Source organism: Furipterus horrens, unplaced genomic scaffold (genome assembly GCF_987537825.1).
Source record: "Furipterus horrens unplaced genomic scaffold, mFurHor1.1.pri manual_scaffold_9, whole genome shotgun sequence".
In the NCBI taxonomy this organism is placed as follows: Eukaryota; Metazoa; Chordata; class Mammalia; order Chiroptera; family Furipteridae; genus Furipterus; species Furipterus horrens.
In genome coordinates this window covers 90014464-90039764 of record NW_028327179.1, presented here as the reverse complement: position 1 = coordinate 90039764, position 25301 = coordinate 90014464, and the positions used below count along the sequence as shown (strand labels likewise).

The 25301-nt window shown below is 44.7% G+C and overlaps 1 protein-coding gene and 1 long non-coding RNA gene across 2 annotated transcripts in view; both read right to left on the bottom strand.

The window, feature by feature from the left end:
* LRGUK (leucine rich repeats and guanylate kinase domain containing) overlaps positions 1-7243 on the bottom strand; it is a 62660-nt gene extending 55417 nt beyond the window's left edge. The window contains exons 1-2 of the mRNA XM_090287529.1: positions 6758-7243; positions 85-192 (exon numbers count right to left, since the gene is read on the bottom strand). Of these exons, the coding sequence (XP_090143655.1) occupies positions 85-192; positions 6758-7069 (420 nt within the window). The 5' untranslated portion in view covers positions 7070-7243. The remainder of the gene's footprint in view (positions 1-84; positions 193-6757) is intronic.
* Positions 7244-7268: 25 nt separating this feature from the next.
* Positions 7269-20306, bottom strand: LOC150002159 (uncharacterized). The gene is made up of 2 exons (XR_016513149.1): positions 20248-20306; positions 7269-7483 (listed from the first exon to the last, which is right to left on the bottom strand). It is a non-coding gene; the product is annotated as an uncharacterized LOC150002159 (long non-coding RNA).
* Positions 20307-25301: the final 4995 nt, after the last annotated feature.

The following is a 25301-nucleotide window of genomic DNA, read 5'->3' as shown; positions in this document are numbered from 1 at the left end:
AAAGCTACACATACCAGAAAAAAATGGATGCGGTCCAACCCGTGTCAAGGTGTGGCCAAACAATGGCAATCTTGTCATACTCACCGATAAAGTTAGATTCAGGTAGACCTGCTCAGTTCCAGAACCTGAGCGCCCCAACTGGGAGAGTGCCTCAGCCACCCTGTCCTCTCTCAGGACCCCGTCAAATTCCTCCTGCAAAACAAAACAAAACAAAACAAAACAGGAGAGGCGCACAGAGAGGACTTCCATTATGAAAGCATCTTGTCCGATCCAGCAGTTACTTAGTATGTTACACACTCAGGAGCTGAGCCCTCCAAAATTTACCAGCCCCACACCCCCAAATTATGTGTTGAAGACATACAGATTATGTACGATTGAATCAATAACTATCAAGACAACGTTCTTATCGCTACTAAATTTTCAGGTGGTCACTTGCAGGTATTCCAAGTGGAATGAACACAGCAGTAGGCACATCTGCATTAGCACTGCTGTTGAAATTGAGTGTGTCTCCTTTCCAGCGCTGTGCTAAGAGCTCCCAATGGATCAACTCATGGCATCCTACTGACCACTGCTCTTAGCTCCGTTTTACAGATGAAGCAGGCTTGCAGAGGTGGGTTTGCCCGAAACCACATAGCTGGTATGTGATGGCCTGTCCGACTCCAGTGCAATTCTAACCACTGCACTTGACTGCTGCACACGCCTTGAAGGATGGTTATGTCAAATCAAGACAGTGACTTCTCTACATTGGGTATTCTTGCTGGAGAAAACAGGTCTTCCGTTAGCTTCCTGTTGGCTAATTTTGCTGGATTCATGCAATTTACAAGATTTATGACAAGGGTAATAATCACTTCCATAGAGATGTTGGCCCTTGGTCTGCAGATATCTAGGGACCAGTGGAGGCCCAACACGCCTTGTCCTCAGAAATGACAGAAAGAAGAGGTAACAGGTGGGTCAGTGCTAGGTTTGTGCCGCCTTCAACTCCATAATGACTGACACAGGAACACGAACATCGGCCCAGGGACACAAAACACAGAAATCACACCAGCTGCACCAGTATAACTAAGCATGACTAGCATGTAGACTGATGGCAAAATATCTTTTCCAGGTTTTCTATATTAGTTCAGGGACCCACAATGCTGGTCAAGCTCCTGGGAGTAAGGACATCAGTATGTAGACTTGTGCTGTTGTAAAGATTTTCTTTCTCCCCAAATTTGCACTAACCCAGGGAAGCAAATATCACTCACATGGAGACAGCACACAGGCTTCGGGGCTGGGAAGAGTGGGTTTGAACGTGGATCTGCCTTTGTGGATACATGACTTTGGGCAGATAAAGTTTCCTCTGAGCCTCCTAGTCTTCATCTATAAATATCTTCTCTTAATGTTTTGGGGAGAATAAAAAAAATAGTCTATGTAGAGCGCTTAACACAATGGCTAGAATATAGGGAGCATGTTCCAAATAAATGACAGTTGTTACTACTAATTAAGTAAAAAAAACCCACATCTTAATATTTCATTCGTCCATACCAATCAACCTGTTCAGAAAATAGGGTCGGGGGTGGTGGTAGGTATTTACTTGTCTAAATAAAGTTCCAATTTCTCATAAAAGGCCTGGGAAGGGATAGAATTGGGGGTGCTTTCGTTCCTCCAAAACTTTCCGCTTACACCTCTGAAGTTTACCTGACCCAGCCCTTCTATTTCCTGGATAGGAGAAGACCTGCACCCTTACTTACATCAGGTGGATGTCTGCTTCTTAGTGTAGCCATTGCTGTAAAGACCGGCCACACTGTTCACGTTTTCCCAGATCCCCAAGGCAAGACTCCCCAGGCAGCCCCCTCACACTTCCTTTGAGGTCCCTGCCATTTGTCAGTGTCACGCCTTTCCCTTCTGGCTTTTAGTCCTTTTCAGTCCATTTATGCCCTATCTCTATCTTGGGTGGCCTCAGGGTCCCCAAGGGTGGCCATTCAATATCTCTACTACTTGAGCACATGCACTTACACATATTTCTTTATTTTCTCAACTTCAGACACCTTAAAATTGATCTCCACCCACCTTCAGCTGCTCACTCCTATGGCCATGCTCTGGACCTACCTGACTATCATGCTAAACTGCTCTACCCTAGAACTCTCAAACCCCAGGATTCCATTCCTCTCTAATTCCACAAGTGCCTATCCTTCAACGTTTCCAATGCCTACTGAACTGGTTCTCAGACCACAACAGAATCTCCAGTCTGTTCCTCCTTGCCTTTCTCAGAGTCTGCCTGTCTCCTCCTGACTACACTTCCTTCCCTACTGAGCATCCCACGAGCAATTCCAATGTCTCCACTCTCAATTCTCTGACTCTTTGTCCTCTGATTGCAATGACCGCATAAATACACAAACCAGAATCAAGTTCACCATCAAGCGCTGTTCAGGAACTGTGTCGTGCTTATCACATGCCAGACAAGTACATAAGCAATTTCAGGACTTTGATAAATATTACAATAGAACTAGGCAGGGTGCATTGACTATAAACAGGGCACCCTCTGTCAGTTCTACAGAGGAGCGGGAGCGCAGCAAAGGCTTCCTTGAGGAGAGACCAATTCAGATGAGATCCAAAGACGTGAGCTATTTTGGAAAAGGGGAGGAAAGGGCAGAAGAAGAGGATGAGGGAGGGTATTGCAGGCAACAGGGGAAACATATACAAAGTCTCAAAGGCAAAGGCGAGCAGGCCCCTTGGGGGACCGACAAAAAGTTCAAACTAGCTGACGCATAAAGTGGGAAGGGTGGAGTTCCGTGCCGAGGACATACAGGTTGAATGAATTAATGAACCCACTCTCCCCCTGAGCTGCTGAGTGGGCTGGGCAAGGCCCCACAACCACGCATGCTGGTGACACTCTAAGGTCAGCTGGGAGCTGAGCTTCGGTGCTATTAGTCTCCCATGATCCATCAGCTACCTTTCTACTCCCCGCTGTGACTGGTCAGGTCTCCATCGCTCTCCTCAAGCTGTCCAGTGCCTCCACTCCTCTGTCCTCAGTCTCAGCAGATGCTCTTCTCTGCTACTTTTGAGTCAAAGTGGAAATGATCAGAGACTCACTCCCTTAACAGTCTACCCCTGCCTAATGCTTCTCACCTGGGTCTTGAAGAAAGCCTGCTCCTTCTCCACACTCAGGGCCCCGCTTCCTCTATTTCTTCAGAGACCTTGCGTATGGACCATCAGTTTTGCCCTCTTTGGCCCGTGATGTCAGCCAGTCACTCTCCGTCACTCTCCAGCTGGACAAGTTGGGAGTCTCTTCCGTCCTACAAGGGCTCCCTTCAGTCCCGCATGTTCCCTTCTCTATAGCTCTCGTCTCCCTTAATAACCAAGCTCCTCTGGAGTTGCTTTTTTTATCCTTTAGTTCCCTTCCTCACCTCCAATTCACTCTTCAACTTGCTACAGTTACGGTTCTGTCATCGCCACATCACAAAATCACACGGGCTGTAGGTCTCCAATGACCTTCAGGTAAGCAAAGCTAATAAGCATCGTTTAGGTCGCTTCCCACTTAACATGTGGGCAGCAAAGCCATCCCCAGGTTCTCAAGGCTCCTTCTTGCCTTGGCTTCCCTGTCATACAGCTCTTCTTCCCTGTACTTCTCTTACCAGTCCTTTCCAGCTTCCTTCCCTAAACCCTCCTTATCTTCCAGCTACTTCAGTACTTGTACCCCAGGTTCTAGTCTTGGCCCTCCACGCGCTTCTTCTCTTCCTGGCTGATCGCACAACCGCCAATGCTGATGATTCCCAGGTCTTCTAACTCTGAGAACCTCTCCCCTGATTTGAGTCATAACTCCTTAATTCGCAGCTCTACCTGTTCCTGTTTCTTATTGCGGTTAGTAGCCTGAATATCCCCCCTCCAGACCATGCCACAGCCCAGACTTCTAATATTCAGTTAGTAACGGTCCCATCTCAAATATTTTACTTGTTTTCACGTTTAGCTGCTTTTCTCTTTCCATGTCTACTGGCTGAATCCAAACTCTGTCTTTCCTCCATAGATATTCCTAGAGTATTCTCACTGACTTCCCTGCTTCTGATCTAATCCCACTCAGCCACCAGAGATCCAAGCCCAGAGTCCGTACAACAGCAGAGCCTTCCACAAGCCGGCCCCACCTCAGCTGCTTTTTCTGCCATCTGCCCACACACCACCTCTCCACCCAGACAAGGGTCTACTTTTGTGACCACTGCACACCAGGTGTCCTCAGTACGCAGCTGTGTATATAATACTTCACATAATGAATAGCTATAAGTTACTCACATTCTTATCTCATCTTGAGAGGGACTGTACATCTATAATTTTTGAGAGCCTACTCTATTATCAGACACCATATGAAGAACTTTAACATAGTTTCTTATTAAGCTTGATGTCTATAACTATCCAATGAGTAGGCATATTACCCACATTCGTTACTGCAAAGAGTGGTTTTCATGCACCAGACATATATAACGGGCCCAGACACTTCTTCTTCAAAGAGTGCTTCCTACACAGCAACCATTCGATGAATGCTTGTTCAATGAAGTCTAAATGAATTAAATCACTTAAAGGGCTGTAGTTAGCAGATGAAAACATGGAAGTTATTATTATATTAGTAACAGTATAAATAGTATATTATGCTAAGTATTTTACAGGTAGAATCACATTGAATTTTCACAACTCTTCTATGAGATAGGTATTATTATAATTCACATATTGTAGATGAGACAGAGAGAGGTAAAGTAACTTGCTCAAAACCTCACAGCTAACAAAAGGCTTTACATGAACCAAATACAGTATTCTGAACAGCTGGTCTGTAGTAACTCCCTTAAGTTCCTAAGGTCTTCAGAGGCTTGAGGCTAATTGCATTGTAGGCACTCAGTAATCACTGTGACCATTGTGGCATTATAAATCTTAACTAGGCTAAGACATGGAAAATAAATCACTGAACATAAAAGTTCAAATGTTCTCTTTTAAAGTTTACAGTTTATTCAGTATGTTAATACATAGGAGACACTACAGAAAGTGAAAACAGAATGTGAAAACACAAAATAAATATTAATATTTGGAATGTATGTGGAAGAGCTAATAAACTTTTCCCACATACATCCTATAAGCCAAAAAGGAAAAACTAGTTCAAGTCATCTTCCTCTATGTTGTTAATACCATACTGAGGACAGAGTAACAATGATACTACTAATGAACCCCATAGTTTAAGAGCATGCATTAATTAGGATAATAAAGTGAGCTGGTGATTCATTTGTGAATTCCCCTGGGGTGGAAGCTGGTAGAAACCGTGCAAACATCTCAAAACTGTAAAAACACTGCCACGGTTTTGCAATAGTCACCGTTCAGGGTTGCAAAATAAAGCAAAAGATGAACAAATAAGAAATAAGTTCCTATAATCCACTTTAAGCAAAACGAATGTGTAACTAGCCCACGTGAAAGGAGGTGGAATGAGAGGAAAGACAAAACGGAGGTGGAAAAAAAATGGGCCAAATGTTGAAAGTGACCAAAAGGACATTACAAAATAAGGGAACCCTTAATGGTAGAATCCGAGTAACAAAGGATAATGCACGTTACTGAGGGGAGAATAAGAAATAAGACTAATAAGGAAAAGAGTCTGTGAAAGAGAACGGGCCGGACCAAGAGAAACGTGCTTGGCTTCAAGCAGGAAAGGGAACGAAGGAAAGGTGCCAAGTTGCAAAGAGGGGAAGCCAGAAGACTATCGCAGAATGGGGATATTGGAAACATGCTATTTCTCTGCATCACATCTACTTCTGAAAAGAATTTGAAGCAATTTATATTACAAAGGAAGAGGAAAGGGGAGAGAAGAACCTATCTAAAGAAAAAGGATTGAAATTAAGAAAAATAGTGTTTTGAGTTTCCCAGCAGCAGGACAAAGAGGGGAAAACCTAACAGTTTATTGAAAATAAATGCAAATGAATTTGTTTTTTGAAAGAAAGCAAATAATGTATCAGAAGCCAAGAGAAGGGAGTGGTGTGATGGGAAGTAGAAAGGGACAGAAGACAGGTGATGACTAAGAAGGAAACAGGATGATAATAAGTGTAAGAAAGAAGTGGGTTTGGCTGTTGGTTAGAAGAGGTCTTGTATTAATGTGAAAGGCAAAGACAGATGGGAATGTTGGGAACATTGTCGAGATCCTAAAATACTCCGACAGTGGAGGGTGTATGTGTGTGTGTGTGTGTGTGTGTGTTGCTTGATAATGTAACATATATCCTTGGCAGAAGTAATATATTAGACTTTTAAGTCAGTGTTTGAGAAAGCACTTCTTAAATTATTTGAAAAAAAATTTTTTTCCCCTAAAGAGGATGAAGGGACTAGAATGGAGAGCTTTGGAGTACTTCAAAATGAGGGAAGGGAGCAGGAGATGTCAAAGAGGGACTGTAGCTATCCACAATGTCGTCAAGGTATAATTTTTGACAAAGCTGAAGCGCTATGTCCCATACAGATAGATAGTTTTTGTCATAACTTGACTGCTGTAAAACTTGACTCTTAAGAAACCAAAGGAGCTACTGAAAAATAACGGAGATCCCTGGAAATATTTCAATAAGGGGTGAAGGACGGGTTACAGAAATGGAAAGAAAAGAGGCGCAGTCCTGAGGCGGTCAGAAAGAGGCACCCTGTAGGTGAAAGCCCAAGGAATGGGCTGTCACAGGCTAATGAGGGGTGAGGCGTCGGTGGGCTGCAGCCGAAGTAGCAGGGCTCCACGGCTGGAGAAAAGAGCGAGGGGGTAAGGGGTCGGGGGCAAGCACACCTCCAAATTCAGCATCTCGGACTCTGAGGACTCCTCGGATTCTACTTCGTCCTCACTCTCGCTCTCCTCTTCCTCGTCCTCGTATTCCTCTTGGTCTGCGTCCGACCCCTGACACGGGTAAACGGGCTGCTGGAGCAGGTAGGAGGAGGAGGCTCTGAAAGTACGTCTCGGTCTCTGTCCCATGGGAAATGAAGACCAGCGCTGTCTTTCGGAGCGCAACAGCATCGACTGGCCTCCAGTTCGTGAACTGCTCCAGCTTCCCTGGAGAGAGGCAGGGTTCCGCCACCGGGGATCTCCTCTGGAGGTCGCCATATTGTTTGCCTGGGTTGCCTAGGAGACTGACACCCGGGGAGGAGGCTCCGCAAAGGATTCTGGGGGCTGTAGTCTTTGCCTCTCCGCGAGTCTCGGCTTTCTGTCAACGCCACTGCTGGCACAAGACTTTCCCTTCGTTTTTCTCTGCCTCTTCTGTTTCCTTTCTTCTTTCTTTCTTTTTGTTTTGCTTTTTTCCCCCTTTCTCTCTCTAGTCTATTCAGTCTCTGGCTTTGTTTCTTTTTGCTTGTCTTCCTCGTTTCTACCTCTTCCCCTCCGCCGCCCGCCCTGCACCCCTATTCTTTGTGTCCAACTGTTTTCTTCTTCATCCCACCGTAAGATCACCATGAGCCCCCATCCTGTTCCATTCACCAAGGCTCTTTTCGCGGAGTCTTACTTTGGAAGTGTTAGATGTCTCTGCAGAGCGCGGTGTTAGCAGATGAGGGTGTGCATAAATGAAACGAAAAGAAAAAAAAGAAAAAAGAAAAAATGCATGGCTCTTGAGGACCTTATGGTTTAATTGCAGATAATAAAGAGAAACTACCGGACAAAACTGAAAGCTGATTTGCAATTAATTAACATCCCCCTTCCCACCCACCCCCATCCCCCCTGGACATGATAAGCCATGCCCTTTCAGAGAAAAGTTGGCAGTGGTCAAACAATTCAGAGAAATTGACTGTCAAATTGCCACTATCTGAAAGCTTCTGAAAAGCTATTAGCATCCCATAAGTAACTGTATTAGTCAAGTGACCTGCATTGGAAGTTATTTTTTGTCTTTTTGCATAGGTTCTATTTGCAGTTTTATAAAATACTTTTGCAAGATTACATAGCATGATTTTCTGCTAGTGTGATTTTATGAGGCCCAAATTCCATAGCCTTAAGCTCCACACACAAGATGCACTATAGAAAAGTGGAAGGAAAATTATAGTAACTATTATGGTCACACTGATGACAATAGAGATCCTTGTAGGGATGTGTCCTCATCCTCTTGGCCCGCAGGGCCTCTGCTCCATGCTTCAATAATAGCAGCTACAAATACACAATGATCCCCTCAACGGCTGTCAGGGGAGGAGAAGAAATCCTGTGGACACCATCCATTGACTATTATCTTTCTCAGTGCTTGAGGGACTCTTAAAACTGACATAGAGCTTTCAGAATTACCTTCCTTCATTATCTTGCTAGTCATAAATGTAAAGGCCACAATGAAAGTATCTCTTTCTGCTAGGCTCATCTTGCAGCTTGCTTAGTTCTTTTTCCAGTGGGTAGACACTCCCCACCTTTACCCCACTAGGACCTGGCTTAGTGGGTAGAGACTCCCCACTTTTAACCCACTAGGACCTGGCTTTAGCTAACTGACATAGGGAAGAGGGGGGCAGAACACATAAAAATGGAAACCCAGTATTTTTTTTTAGCAGCTTAATCTGCATTTCTAGCAAAGTAAGTTTTGCCAATGTCAGCCTATTAATAAGGAACGTGTTTTAAGGCGGTCAGTTAGGACCTGTCAAAGGATAACTTTCGAAGAGTTAAGTATATGGTTCCCATACAAAAAAAATAGAATGAAATATATATGATTTAATTCAACTCATTAATTAGTGAGGACACCGGTAAGATGGTAACAGGGTACCCATAATTCACAAAGAAAGACATCCTGACCTAAGTTCATTAAGAGATAAAACTGGTTAATGCCTTTCAGGATGTTAAACTACTGCCTTTGGGGTGATATATTTCCAAGTGTTTTGTCTCTTTTCTTTTCTTTCTTCCTTTTTTAAGGCTTTATTTATTTATTTTTCAAAAGAGGGGAAGGAATGGAGAAAGAGAGGGAGAGAAACATCAATGTGTGGTTGCCTCTTGCATGTCCCCAACTGGGGACCTGGCCCACAACCCAGGCACATTCCCTGACTGGGAATCGAACCAGCGGCCCTTTGTTTCACAGGCTGGTGTTCAATCCACTGAGCCATACCAGCCAGGACTGTTTTGTCTTTTGTCATCTTCACATCTATCCTTCGTCTATACCCATTTGCCAGATGAGGTAACCGAGGTCCAGAGAGGTTATATAAATGGCCTCATGATGATTATCAGAAGAAGTTGGGAAAAGACAGTACAACACATGAGGAACTACATTAGTTATCTTTACAGAAATCAGCTATGTTCAGATAATAATGGTAGTAATTAATTGGACTGGTAGACCCTGATAAAGCCCAGGCAGGACTTGACTGAGCCCAATATTACCTATTCCAAGCAGAGATCAAAGGCATTTTGAGGGAGGTGCCTCAATAATAGATACTCTGGATCAGATACTGGTGTTGAGATCAAAGATACAACTTGTAGTCTCAGAAGAGATCATCTAAAAAGCTCATTGACAAAAGTAGAAAAGTCAAGCCGGTAAAGAGTTGTCTGCAAAGGAACTGCAAACATCAAGTCAGGAGTAAAATCGGAACAGAGGACTAGATATGGATTACTGAGAATTTCTAGCTCAGATCACCTTCCCAGCCAGAAGGGGAATTTCATCAGAGAAGTCACAAATTAAGATTGAAATGGCTAAAATGTTCAAATGATGACCAAAACGGACTGTAGGGAATATTTTGGGAGAAGATATGAGGACCTGAGGATATTATGATGGGATATTCAGAAGACGATAAAGGAAGACCAGAAGGAATTCAGAAAGGAAGTGTCACAGGAGGTGGTAGAAAGTTGAGAGTTTGAGAGACACGAGGTTTAATAACCAAAGCATCCCAATGGCACTAAATAGTAAAAACAGAAGAAAGAGTAAATAGAAGGCAAATGAATGAACTGTACGAGAAATCCCACCATAATCCATACGCTTCAAAACTCACACTATACTTCCTCCAGGTAAGAGCTAAATTGAAACCGTGGTGCTTTGTGGGAAAGCAAATCTTGCAGGCTCTGATGTAAAGCACAGAACACACCCAGGTCACCATTATCACCAGTTGGTTACTCAAGGTCCTACTATGTAGATGGGTTGGTTTCAGGCACTGAGGATGCAAAAAAGTTAAAGTCTCGATACTTTAATCAAGAAATTTGCATTATGGTTGGGCAGTAGGATACAGAGATTTTTAAAATTAATTAAAAGTACACTAGGCCCTGGCCATGTGGCTCAGTTGGTTGGAACATCATTCCATGCACCGAAACGTTGCTGGTTCAATTCCCATTGAGGGCACATATCTAGGTTGTGGGTTCGGTCCCTGGTTGGGGTATGTAAGGAAGGCGACCGATCAATGTTTCTCTTTCACATCAGTGTCTGTCTGTCTGTCTTTCTTTCTCTCTCTTTCTCTGCTCCCCCCTCCCTGCCTCTTTATGTCTCTCTCTCTCCTGTCTCTCTTTTCAAAATCAATGGAAATGTCCTAGGGTGAGGATTTTTTAAAAAGTACACTAGAGGAGGTAAGTCCCCCCCAACTGATCTGGAGTTGGTGTCGCAGGCCCTAAGGGAGGGACAGAGGTGCAAGCAGACCATCTCTTCCTTTTATGCACTTGGCAGACAGGGCTCACTCATTGTGACAGATAAAGCAGTGTCCCCAGCCAGCCCCTGGGCATTGTCAGTTGAGATAAATCTGTGACCCAAGACAGGGATGCTGTGAAGCTCCCTGGATGAGGTCAGAGTTGAACTAACTAAGCCTTCAAGGAGGAAAGACACACAGGAGGGGAAGGTGGGCAGTCCCTGAACGGGAAGTGGCATAAACAGAGGCGAGGGGGCTGGCCTGGATGTGTTTCAGGAAGGGTCTCTGAGAATTTCTTGATATACTAGAAATAAAATCGTTCACAGGAGGTTGGGAAGAAGGGGGCGGGTGTTCCCTTCCCAAAGGAAAAGGGGCATGAATGAGGAAAAGGATGAAATTGTCTCGGGCAGCCAAACGTCTTAGCAGAATCTGGGGGATGACTTGAAAAAAAAAAAAAAAACGTAGAGAAGATGGGGACGGGTGAGAGATTCCGCCAGCCACGAGGAGAAGGCAGGAGCCTTATAACCCTTGGTTTTGTGGATAGATGATGCTTTCCCATGGGATTAATAGGAGACTTTGTAGATCTCTGATATACTGCATTACTTTAGGCACTTTACACAATTTACATCTACACCTTAGGGACAAATTTTCTGTTACCTTTCTTCAGTAAAGATCCATTCCTTCTTTGCAAAAAGCTCCTTGAGCATATTAGGTGCTTTAGAAACATGTATAAACTGCTCAAAGCTTAGCTGTACAGGATTACACAGAATGGAACTGCCATTTCATTCCTCCCGAGTGAACATCTGCGCAGATGAGTGTTTGAAATTCAAGTAGCAGGATTCCTGTCTTAGAATGGATGACCTGGACTCTGAAGTCACCAAAGAAATAAAGGGTTCAAAGGTCTAATGGAACTTTCTTTGAGTCAGGCCTGGGATCTACCTCAAGTCAGACCCCATGCTCACCTCCCAGGTCTGTGGTGAGAGGTAAATGAGAGGAGAGTAAAACTGGCTGAACTGGTGTGTGAGCTGCAAGTAGGACCACTAATTCTCCTCAGCCCTGTATGCACACCCTTGCAATGTGACTCTGTAGCCCCTCCCATCAAGAGGTGGAGTCTAGGCCCTGGCTGGGCAGCTCAGTTGGTTACAGCATCATCTTGATATGTCAAGGTTGTAGGTTTGGTCCCTGGTCAAGGCTCATACAAGAATCAATCAATGAAAGCATAAATAAGTGGAACAACAAATTGATGCTTCTCTCTCTCTCCCCTCTCCTTTTCTCTCTCTAATATCAATAATTTTTAAAAAATTTTAAAAAGAGGTAGAGTCTATTTTTCTACCCCTTGAATCTGAGCTTGGCCATGTAACTTGCTCTGGTCAACACAGCAGTAAAACATGTGGTGCCAACAAAGACTTGAAAATGCTTGGGTGCCGGTCCGTTCTTTCTTACTGCTCTTAGGAACACTGTGATCGTCATGTGAAGGAGCCAGGGCCTACCTGCTGCATAATGAGAAACAATGGGCCTAGTTCCCTGGGGCCTTGGGCAGTTGCCTCTCACTGCTTACTAGACATGTGCACGAAGCCAGATCATCAAGTACCAGCTGACCTGCCAGTCAACCATATGAGCCAAAACCAGACCAGAAAAACTGCCTGCTCAACCCAAAGAATCATGAGCTAAATAAATGGTTGTTTTAAGCTGCTAAGATCTGAAGAGTCTGAAAGGCAGCAAAGTTAATATATACATAGAGTGTCTGGATTTCCTGCAGTCTCACCCAACTGGTTAGTAACAGATTGAAGTCCACTCTTTATCTTTTGACCCTCATTCAAGTGACTATTTCTTTTTCTTTCTTTTTTTTATCACTGTGTGGTTGCCTCTCACTTGCGCCCCCAACTGGGGACCTGACGTGCAACCTAGTCATGTGCCCTGACTGGGAATCGAACCAGCGACACTTGGCTCACAGGCCAACGCTCAATCCACTGAGCCACGGCAGCCAGGGTTCAAGTGACTATTTCCATATTGGCCTTTGCCACTGTCAGTAGTATGTTCCATCATTAAAAAAAAAAAGGAAGAAAAGAAAATGAAAAAGCTGCAAATCTTTCCAATAAAGTGGGTATATTACTCAGGGTTTTCCAGAGAAATAGAAACAATGGGAGATAAAATAAAATACAGGAATGGGGCCACTTGATTAGGAATGCTGAAAGTCCCAAGATCTGAAGCTGGCAAGCTGGGGATCCAGGAGAGCTGATGGCCTCTATTCCAGTCTGAGAGAGGAGGAAGACCAATGTGCCAGCTCCACAGTCTGACTGCCTTTAACTAAGTCTTTCTGTTCTATCCAGGTTTGCAGGTGGTTGGATGAGGCCCGCCCACGTTAGAGAGGGTGATTTGCTTTACTTAGTCTACTGAGTCCAATGTTAATCTCATCCAGAAACATTCACAAATGCACCCAGAATGATGTTTGACCAATGTCTGGGCATCCTGTAGTCCAGTCAGGTTGACACATCAAATTAACCATCACGGGAGGCGACACTAGGGTCTGTCTGGTTTCTAAGTAAGGGACAGAAAGAAAGTCTTCTGGAATCTGCGAAAAGCAAAGATGGAGTCTCCCATCTTTCACTGTGTTGGTACCAGGCACCCTGTCCAGCCAGATGCACCTCAGGGATGTGCTGCCTGAACCTCATTGTCCATCTCACACCCCAGTGTCCGGGAAGCTCTCTTGCCTTCCATGAGGTCTATGATGATGCTAACCTCTAAGAGTATGAAAAAGTCTAGGATGCACATAGAAATAATAATAATAGTAATAATAATAAATAATAATAACCACATGCATGAAGAAGTACAAGTAGACAAGAAGGGGCTTTGGAGTTCTTTTCCCTTCCGATGAAGCATTACTTATTCAGAAGTTGGAAGAGGATGGCAAAAAGGGAAATCATACCTCGAATCACATCCCAGGGCCATCTAGTGGGTAATGGGACACTGACTATGCACGCATCTGGGGAACAAAAATCAGTAGCCATCAGAACAACGGCACAGAATCCTGACCTTTGGCCTCTCACTGCCCAAGTGGGCAAATTAGTGTTTGAATTATTTATCTGCTTTGTAAAGAGTCCTGCAGATACAAACAGCATAGTATGAATATGCATAGTATTTTCATTATAAATAAATAGAGGCTTAGGGCATTTTTCAAAGTTCATGAATTATTCAAGTTCCCAGCTCTCACTCTGTCATGTTTTGATTTTTGTTCCTGACCAAGTCAAGGTACTCAAGAGTCCATCTTGATTGTGAATTCATTCAAAAAGGAACTTATAGCTCTTATAAAATTACTTAGAAGAAAAATCATGTTGGAGAAATTTGATTTTAACCATTTGGGTACCAAGTTACTCTTCATACTACAGCTTTTTAAAAAATGGTGGTAAAATTCACGTAATATAAAAGTTACCACCATGACCATTTTTAAGCGTACAGTTCAGTGGCATTATGTATAATCACATTATTATGCAGCCTCCATTTATCCCCAGAATTCTTTCCATTGTGCACAACTGAAACTCTATTCCCGTGAAACAACGACTCCATATTCACTCCGTCCCTGGCAACTGCCATTCCATCTTCTGTCTCTACAAATTAGAGTAGTCTAGGCATCTCACATAAGTGGAATCATACAGTGTAGTCTTTTGGGACTGGCTTATTTCACAGAGCATAAAGTCCTAAAGGTTTATCTATGTCGTAGCATGTGTCAAAATGGTCTTCCTTTTTAAGGCTTAGTAATATCCCATTTACCTGTGAGTGGACACTTGGATTGCTTCCATCTTTTGTCTACTGTGAATAATGCTGCTATAAACATGAATGCACAGGGACCGTGCTTTCAATTATTCTGAGTGTATATATAGAAGTGGAATTGTGATATGATAGTTCTAATTTTGATTTTTAAAGGAACTTTCCTACTGTTTCCCATAGCAGCTGCATCACTTTACATTCCCACCAACAGTACACAACAAGGGTTCCAATTTCTCCACGTTACCACCAACACCTGTTGTTTTCCGAGTGTTTTTAGTAGCAGCCATCCTAGTGGGTGTGAGGTTATAGCCCTGGGTTTGGTTTTCATTTTCCTGATGATTAGTGCTGTTGAACATTTTTTCATGTGCGTATCGTCATTTGTATACTTTCTTTGGAGAAATGTCTATTCAAGTCCTTTGCCCATTTTTAAATCAGGTTGCTTGGTTTTTTGTTGTTGAATTGTAGGAGTTATTTATATATTGTGAGTATTAGTGTGTTTTTTTTAATCAGATATATGATCTGTAAATATTTTCTTCCATTCCATGGACTGCATTTTCACTCTGTTGATTACTGCTTTGATGCAGAGATGTTTTAAATTTTGATTGAACCTAATTTATGTATTTTTACTTTTGTTGCCTGTGTTTTTGGTGTCATACCTGAGAAATCATTGTCAAATCCAATGTCATGCAGCTTTTCTTCTATGTTTTCTTGAAAGAGTTCTGTAGCTTTAGCTCTCATTTTTAGATCTTTGATCCATTTTGAGTTAATTTTCATATATGCTGTAAGGCAAGGGTCTAACGTCATTCTTCTGCATGTAGACATCCAGTTTTCCCAGCATCACTTCTTGAAAAAGACACTAGCACTTACTGTGATGTTTAAAATTCTCAGAAGAAACAAAGATTGTCTGTTCGGGCAGAGCGCATTAATACTATGCAAGATGGGACTAATTATAGGTAGACACTACTGAGCACATGACCGGTATTAATTTAACAATCTGTAAGGCATAGGCAATAGCTAGCCTCCATTTCTCTCTTGCTCCATCTGTTCCCTTCCCATCTTTGTATCCCTGGAGGGGCTGACCCTGCAGGCAGCATTGCCTTCTGTCTTTTGATTGATTTTGTCCAATGGGAGGCAGGAGCCAGGAGGATAGGCAAGAGAATGGTCAGTGCTTCCCCACACCTCACACATCCCCCTGTGACTATGTTTCCTGTCTGGAGGCTCCTTCCATGGCTTCAGGGACATTGTTTGCTTCCTTTGAGCCTTCAGTTCCTGCTGCAGCTGGGCACTGGGTATCACCACAATCTTGTTCCTCTAGTCACATCTCAAAGGGACTGTATCTCCCCTTGACTCATTTCTCTTCAATGCATTTGAATCTAACTATTAGGCAAACACAATCCACAACCAAGCGTGCCTCAGTTATTGAACTAATCTGATTGTTTCTGGAAAGGACCGCTATTATCTAGTTGGACTTGAATTAAAACATTCTGTAAACTACACCCAGAATTTTGTACCCTATGGGTGAAAACTGGGTACACATGTGGTCAGAATAGCAGCAGTACCAGGTGGGCCAGCTGCTTATTAAGTTGCTGGGGGTGAGGGAGGCACCCTAGATTTGTTTTCAAGGGCAACACAGGAAAGAATTTACAGTTCCACCAAGTTCACTGATAAAACTGGTAGAACAAGATGTTTTTCATACATATGGAAGAAAGGGGGCACCTAGAGCCAGTCTAGCAAATCAGGGGCCCAAATAAAAAGGCAAATATTGGCACGCCCTTTCTCTCCTCTCTAGGACGTGATCCTCTGCTTGTTCACTAGCTCGTGATGAAGAAAAAGGGGGCTCTGTTAACCATGGCCTCCTCTGCTTTCCCCTAGCACTTGGTCCAAAGCCCCATCACTAGCATCTCTCACATCGCATTACAAAACCCATCTTTTTGAATCATCTGTGTGCAATTCAGTTTCTCCTCCTAGACCTTGGCTTAGCATAGGCACCTTTTATTGTTCGTATCTCCCTAAGGGATGTTCCAGGAATCCAGGAGTTTTGGCTGGTTTAGTATGTAAATTACAAAGAGAAAATGCCATTTGCTCACTAAAATGTGACCCCTTTTAGTGCTGTGATGAGGTCACGGGATGTTCATTTTCCTTTTGAAGAGACAGCTGGAAAGTGGACCAAACTGCTCTCGGAGGAGCCATTAGGAAGGCGAGGGAGGGCCGAGGCTCTGACCCATGTTTCATTTGTAAGGAAGGGGCTGCCGTCTTCCTGCTGAGTCATTCCTTTCTGATCTCAGCCACTCTGGGCAGCTCTCTTTTTAACCGTGGCTTCTTGAGAGAGAGGTCTTGTTCCTCCACTCTTGTACAGTGACTCAAGACTTATGGAATCAGTCCTCTTCAGTTTGCTGCTTTTCTCCCAGAGCTGTGGGCTTACCAGACTTACTGTAAGGACAATGTGCAATTTTCCAAGCAGTCTTAAGGTTTAGCAGTGGAAGATGGGTCCTTGGTTTGGATTTCCACACATTACACATGCTTTGATGTTTCCTCACCTTAGATGGTTCAATTTGTGAATGATTGAGCCCAGAATTGTAGCTTTGACAGCCTACAGCTCCGCTTCTGCAGTTTGTCACTTCATTGAAATGCTTATGCTCTTTTGCTCTCAATGAATACATGAATGGATCTGCTTAACAATGAAAGGTATTCAGTTTCCATATTTACTACCCCTGATCAGGAATTAGGTAGGTGATTAGTCCTGGTGACATTAATAGACCAGTATTTGTTTGGGGGCAGGGAAGGCAAAGGTAGTGAGTCATAATCGTACTGCAAGTCCAAGTTTTGCTTCCTGATTCCATGTACCAACCTGTATCTCAATAATGGAAATTTGCTAAAGGGTTAAAACCAATAGCCACACTGTCATTTGGAGTTAAGCGCACTTGTCTTTGGCCTTGTATGACACTTGATCTTTCTCTTGATAATGAACACCCGGGTGCCCAGTCCTCTCTGCCCGGTGTGTCAGGACAGGGTCCAGCCACTGCTGTTTCTTCTTACGCTCATTCATCCGCTTTCTTACCACTGCAAACAGCACTGCTGTCTCCTGGCTGGGTTTGCTCATGCTTTCAAGATTCTCACATGCACCCCAGGGCATTCTCTTCTTTCGCAATCACCCCCTCTTCTGCTCATCTATTTCTTTGGTCAACCTTTAGAACAAAAAGCTAAGTGGTTTAGCTGGGAAAAATGAGTTTATTAAAAAAAAAAACAAAAATAAAAACAGAAGAATTGCAACTTGGGACATGCAAACCATGGCGAACCATAGGCACCGTGGCACCATGTTTTCAGAGAGGAAGGGCAGAAGTTGGGAGGGGCGGTTTCCAAAACTAGTTTTTTAGAGGAGAACTAGGGTTTGGAGTTGTGGTGGCTTCTTATTGGCCAAGTTGCTGCTGGGCAAGGAGAAAATCTTTCTTCTTCCCTCCTGGGTATGTCAAGTAATCCATAATGAGCGGTATGTGCATGCGAACCCTCCCTTCATGGCTTCCCAAGTCCATTCTTTTTCTTTTCTTTTCTTTTTTTTTTTTTTGACTGTGTGGTTGCCTCTCACTCACGCCCCTAACTGGGGACCTGATATGCAACCTAGCAATGTGCCCTGACTGGGAATCGAACCAGCGACACTTGGCTCGCAGGCCAACGCTCAATCCACTGAGCCACAGCATCCAGGGCTCCAAGTCCATTCTGAATGAGACTTTCCTTTATTGATTTTCACACTGTCTACCCAATTCAAATAACCACCTCTTACTACAGTGGCAGCCTCTTTGGTGGGTACCGTTGTAAGACAGTACAGATCTTTTTACCCTTTACTCTGAAAAGTTGATGTTTTTTTGTAGTCAAAAGAAAGGAGCAGATGCAAGTGGAATTTTAAGGACACTAAAACCTTATTGTTATTCAGCTATAACTTTAAATCCCACCTCCTCTTCCACAGATTCCTATTAATTCATCGGCTAAATAATGTGACCGCTTCTGAAGATTCTGATGTCTAATTCTCTGCCTGTGCATGTTTATTGTCAGGGTGAAAAATACTTTGTCTTCTTATTGATACTTTCATTTTTAAAAAGAAGCATAATGAAAATGTAAAATATTGTTAAGGATTTTTGCAAGATGTGGCAGCTACTTAGTAAAGTATTTGGATGGGGTTATATGAATCAAATTTGAGAGTCCTCTTTCCCAGCCCCCTAGTTATTATTTGAATAAGTATGAGCTGCTTAGGCATAGAGAAGATCTCTCTATCTGTATTTTAACTTTGATCCACATCATAGATGGAACAAAGGGATTTCACCATAAGGGCACCTGGTATATGCCAAGCACTATACTGTGTTCTTTACATATATGCTTTTTCTTAATATTCAGAATAGTAGACATTATTATCCACATTTTGCAGACCAGAAAATAGAATTGAAAGGTTCTGTGACCTGCTTAGGAGAATCTAAGCCAGTGGGTATGTGCAGTACAAAACGTAAACTCAGCTTTTCTGATCCCAAAGCCTGTACTCTCTCTACCACACTATGTGCATCCCACAGAAACCTGAAATAAAATCAAATATCACTGAAATCTCTTGGAGGAAAAACATTGAGGTTACTGTAACAAGCATTATTAAAAACTGGATCACAAGATGCCTAGGCTGGAGCACACGTGGTATTTGCCAACCCAACATCAATTACCCCCAATCGCCACTCCACCCCTCCTCCTAACAGAACCTCAGCTCCCTCAGATACGCCCCCTGGGAAAGCCTCCTGTTTCCTGGAGGCTGGCCCCCACCTCCCCGCAGCCCCTGACCACGGCCGACTGACTGCACCCAATCAGCGCCCTGTAACTTGCTGGTGATTTGTTAAGGGTGATGAAACCTTTCTGACCAATGGCACGTTTCTACCAGAGGGGCTCCTGAGAATGGTTCCCCAGCTCTTTAGCAAACACTTCAGAGGCAGGATTATCGGCACTTCCACACAGGGCTCTTGGAACTGTGACAGCCGGCAGGCAGTGGGATGGGGTCAGTGAAAAGGAGCCTGAATTCCAGAAGTGTCCCTCTGCCTTCTGCCCAGGCCAAGGGCCATCTGGGGTCTTTCATTATTTCCTTTGATGGGGGGAACGCTCTTGGATGTTTCCAATCGTTACCCCGCCACGTGAGCTCTCCTGCCTTTGGTAGAATCTGGAGCGGTTAATCAACTTCATATTTATTTCTCCTTTGTAATTTAGAGAGCTTTCTCTGTGAAATGCAGAGCAGCTTCATAGAAGCCACAGGGAACTTCTCTCCCCCTCGTTCATGGGATCAAATAGGTCTCTGTAAAAAGAAAGCAGTCACCCCCCCACCCCCGCCTCCAGCTCTTGCATATGAGAATGCGACAGTGTCTCTGATTTCCTCGTGGGTCTGCACACTGCCCCCGCACCCGCCCCTTCCGCCCCTTCGTCCCCTCTCCTCATCTTCCTCCCACTTCTCTCTCTCAAATTCATAGGAATTTCTCAATAGTCTCTGGGCTTGTTTTATATTCTGAACCCTTTTACTTTGCACCCTTATGCGTGCAGGTCACCCCAGACTTTATCCCCAAGTTCAGCAAATGCTCTCGGAGTGCTGCGATGTGCAAGGCGCCCTGAGGAGCACAGTGTCAGATACCAACCGGAGCGAAGTTCCCGCCCTCAGTGAGTTTGTAATCTAGTGAGGGAAACGGGTCGGGGCGAAGGAAGGGAGGCAGAAAGGACAAATCGGCACCCCGTTTTTGAGCAGCTGTGGTAGGAGGGCAGGTGGGATCGAGGGTGCGAGCAGATGAGGGACCGGGCAGAAGAGGATGGTCAGCTCTGAGTGCCCCTCATCCGGTTTGTAGATCAGCTTCTTACGCAGCCTGTGGTCCCTTTTTGTGCGTTTCCACCATCTCTCTCAAAGGAGGGGCTCCCTTCAATTATTCTTAAAAATGTTATCATTATGGCCATTACCTTCCGTTCCCTTTTTCAGCTGGGTAGTCCTTGAGGTTTTCTAGGGCTGGGTGTGAGGCATGGCCAAGATGTCACGTAAAGTCCCATCCCTCAGCCTGTGGGGTTTAACATGAGAGAAGGTTTTAGTGGAGAGAAGGGGCTGAGGCTGCCCAGCGTAGTGCGCAGCTGGGTAATGTTCCCTGCCCAGTTTCGGTGGGGGTGCTGAATGGACTTGTGTGCTGCTGTGTCAGGTGGCATGGGGGGCCGGGGTGGGTGACTCACAGGGCTGGATCAGAAGGTAAGGCAGGCTTGGAATGTCACAGAGCCTCATCCACGTGACTCGTTCACTGCCAAAGACAAGGAGATGCACCAAGTACCGCTGTCTGTAGGGTTGGCCTCGGTCCTGATGTTACTCAGAGCTAAAGGGATCACAAATACTGAAAATTAGGACCCCTTGCTGGCATTGCTTAATTAGCTGTTACTGGTAACACATACATGGGCAAGGGATTCTGCCTTCTCATCTGAAAAATGTGGGTGCTAAATGTATCGTGCAGGCTCAGTGTGAGAATTAAATGGAATCCTGTGAATGAAGCACCTACTATAGTATGAAGCACACAGCCTTTTGTAAACGTTTATAACATTTACTTGAACTCCAATCTGGCCTTGGCACAAAATAACATTAGTAAACTGAGTCCCACAGCCAACCCTCGAACAGGAGGAAATCCTGTGCAATTTTAAAGAGACTTTAAGCAAATGAACTGGTCAATATTTTTGATGAGCACTCATCTGTTTTGAGAACAAGGTAGGAACCCTTCAGTAGAGAACTGATGTGGGGAAATAGCTGAGCAAGGACCGAAACCCTGTTCGGAAAAGGGAGCGCCGCACTTCCGATTCGGTGGCCACATTCGGGTACCGAGCACGTGAAAGGGGCTCGTGTGATGCGAAATGGGCTGTAAGTATAAACATGCACTGGATTTTGAAGACTTCATACAAAAAAAAAGCCTCCATAAAATATTAATACCTCGAAAATTCAAATATTAATTATATGTTGAAATGGTAATATTCGGGACACAGAGTTAAATATTTTATTAAAATGTTATTAACTTTTGTTAAAATGAATTTCATCTGTTTCCTCTTACCGTCATAGTGTGGCTGTTGGCAATTATTTAATTACTTATGGTGCACATTATATTTTATTGGACGAGGATGAGGTAGTTTATGTGACAAGCCACACTGTGAGATGCTACCCACTTTTATTTGGCTCACCTAATAAGTTTTGGTGAGACATGATATCAGGTATTGTTCGCTGTTACCTGGCTAAATTAATACGTCAGCGTAAGGGAGTTAAGCGCGGTTGCGTGTGAGTTAAGTGCATCCCTCTCGCTCTTCACTGCTGAATTTCACCGAGGCTTTTCTTCCTCAGCTTCAGAGAAAGTACTTTCTCTCATTCTGGCGCTAAAAGCACCCATGGGCTTCTTCCCCGATGCCGCTTCTTTTGTCCCTTTCTCTGCATGCATCAATTGGGAACCCCGATGACCAGAGCTTCTTCGGCTGTCAGAGAGCTCAGTGCTCGCCAGCTCATGAACTCTCCAGCGAAAGCCAAGTGGCCATCATGGGAGCCCCGCTTTCCTGCTCCCTCGGTATCTCCACTCGCGTGTCCTGCTATGGCCGGGAGAACAGAGTAGGGGGGTCATCCTGGGGGCTGCAGGGCCTCGGGCCTGAGATCACGCTTTCCTTTTTCCCGTTGTGAGAGACATCTTGACAAGCAGCATATTTGTTTCATTACTCCATGCTTCCACAGAGGGGCAGGAATTTGCTAAGAGCAAGGTGCAAGCAGTTTTTGCCACAGACCAACTGTTTCTTTGTTAATACTCCTAAAGCAACAATAGCAAACTCATAACCCACATTTGAACAGGTTAGAACAACCAACCTTTAAATGGATTAACATAGTGGGTCCCCCCACCCCCATTTAATTTTATTTCCTATATAGTAGCGCTGTTACCTTTCAACTGGCTTCAAAATTTCCATTCTCTTATCATGTTTTCCTTCAAGGGTGTATTTTCCTCCCAGTTCAACTGCCTGCCAGATGCCTGCACTTGGGAACCCCACAGTTCCCCCTACATGATCCTCCCTTCCTCACTAAGTCTGGTAATGGCACCATTGTCCTCCTAGTCACAAGCTCAAAATGTTGACAACGCTATGGTCCATTCCTCTCTCCCATCCTCTCCTCCATTCACAAACATTTGTCGGTCAGCCTATCATTTCGTCTTGATCTCCTCTTCCCGTCCTGGGGCCATTGGTCTACTCCAGTCCTTCTGCACTTCTTTCGGAGGACGGGACTTCTTCCCGGGGCTGCTGCTTGTCCCTCAGGAAGCAGGAGTGTCCCAGTTCACTCTCCTGGGGAGGATCTGACCAGACCCATTCCAGCACACCTCAACTCACTTCCTGCCCGAGTGGGTACAGATAAATATAAACAGAAAGAAACAACTGTGAAGCAAACTCTTGCCAGACAGAACGTTTCCCACCATTCAAAGCCTCGCTATCACCTGGCCTAGTACACATTCCCATGGCCCCTCTTCAGACCTCTTCAGATGCTTGCTCCCATCTGAATGCTCCTGGTATGTATGCAAGATTATTTATTTAAGAGAAAAGAAATGGGAGAGAGAGAGAATCATTGATTTATTGTTCCGCTTACCTATGCAATCTTTGTTTGCTTCTTGTATGTGCCCTGACCAGGGACTGAACCCACAACCTTGGTATATCAGGACAATCCTCTAACCAAATGAGCTACCTGGCCAGGACTGTAAGCTCACTTTTTTTACTTTTTTCCTTTCAGATTTTGTTTATTTTTAGAGAGAGGGGAAGAGCAAGAGAAATATCAGTGTGCAAAAGAAACCTCAGTTGTTGCCTCTCCCATGAAATCCAGGCGTTGTTGCCCTGACTGGGAACCTGTCCTGCAACCCAGGCGTGTGCCCTGACTGGGAATCGAACCGGTGATATTTTGGTGTGCCGGACAACGCCCAACCCAGTGAGCCACACCAGCCAGGGCTGCAAGCTCGTTCTTCACTCAGTAAGCTGTGCTCTTCTCTTCACCTGAGGTTCTCTTTATACCTGTCTGAATACATAGTCCTACAAATCTGCATTACTTTGCTAGGGCGGCTGCAACAAAGCACCACAAACTGGGAGGCTCAGAACAACAGAAATTCATCGTCTTACACTTCCGGAGGCCAGTCTGAAATCAAGGTGTTGGCAGGGCCGTCCCCCCACCGGAGGCACTGGGAAGAATTGGTTCCAGGCCTCTCTCCTGTTTCTAATTGAGTTCCTTGCCTTGTAGCAGCACAACTCCAGTCTCTATACGGCAGCCCCCTGAGTGTGTGTAGGTGTGTGTCTCCAAACCTCCCCCCTTTCATAATTACACCACTCACACTGGATTAGCGAACCCCCTTACTCCAGTGTGACCTCATCTTAACTATTTACATCCATCATGACCCTATTTCCAAATAAAGTAGCATCTGCCATGCTGGGGGGTTAGGGCTTCAACATATGAATTTTGAGAAAACACAGTTCAACCCATAACCCCGTCCTGACAGCCACGCTCAAAGGCACCTCCTTTTGGAAACATCCTGGGCCCACTCCCCAACTCTCTACTCCCAGCTTGACATAATCTCTACCCCTCTGACTGCCTCTGGTCTAAGCCACCCCTGTAACTTTTCTGTGCTGTGACACAGCACTATTTGAGTTGGCTCCAAGCTATTTTTGACGCTGAACTCCCACGCTCCCGTCTCTCAAGATGAAGGGGAAGCCTAAAGGCTGTGGAGAGGGCTGTCCTTGTCCACACGAATCTGCTGTGCCTGCAAGGAGGTGTCCCAGTGGTGATCCCTGCCATGAGAGTTGTCCCCAGAACCAGTGCTGGAGTTTTGGGCAGTTCTGAGGACTCCTTCACCTCTGGCTGTTACCGCAGGAGATCTGAGATTGCTCTGAGCCACCACCTCCTGCCCCCCACCCTCCGCACCCCCCAGCAGCGCTCCCATCCAGAAACGTGAATCTGCTATTTAAGATGCGGATCCTGATTTCTTTTCACAGCCTGCTCACCCACATTTCGCGGTTTTGATTAGGAGATAACGCCCTGTGCCCAAGAATTGGGTCAGGTCACACCATTTAATACAGCTATCATGACTGATGTGAGTGTTACATACAAAAGGGAACAGGAGTCACACACAGCTGCACTCTCTGTGGCATGAAATCATGCAGCTTCCACTTGGGTAGGGACCTTTATAATGTCACAGGGTGAGGGATTAAGTCATAATTATGTAGATCTAAATTACCTTTCAGCAAACCCACCGGCGTTTCTTCATTAACAGCACGGCAGGATTTAATTCCAGAGTAAGACTGATCACCCTTCAGCGGCCCGACATCCGGTCTATGGAATGTGCCTGGCATTAAGGCTTTGGCGGAAAAGAACATCAGATGCTTTTTCTCTGCTCTGTCTCAGGCTTGATTTTGATGAGTAAGTTCGCATCCTCCGTTTGCGATGTGGCTCGGGGCGTGTGTCTGCCAGGCTCCACACGTTTGGCCTCACTGCCCAGAGCTCACAGCACTGGGATCTGGGAACCCAGGAGTGCCAAGGAGCTCACTGCTTTCAAAGGCGATCTGAGACCCCAGCAACCACTGATAACTGTGTTTTCGTTAGAAAGCAGTACAACTCCAAGTCAGATTTCTTCCAGAACCTTCTATGATTAAGTTGGCCAATTGACATGGCCCTAAACATTTTCTAAGCCCAAATCATATTCAGAATCAGAGCTTAAAAAAAAAAATTTAAGTGACTTTTCTAGGTGTATAGAGGTCGTTCTCCAGGGTGGTTGTTCTTTAGTTTAGTTGTACTTCTGATGTGGTTTTGGGAGGGTTGGAGTACCGCGTTTACCTAGGCGGCCATCTTGATGGGAGCCTTCTCCAGGGAATAACCAAAAGGAGAGGCGCAGGGCTACAGGGTTGTTTCCACCTCCTATTGGCAGGCTGTGCAGGAAGCCTTAGCATTGGTTAGTTGACTCTTGCTTTGGGTCTCCCAGAAGCTTGTC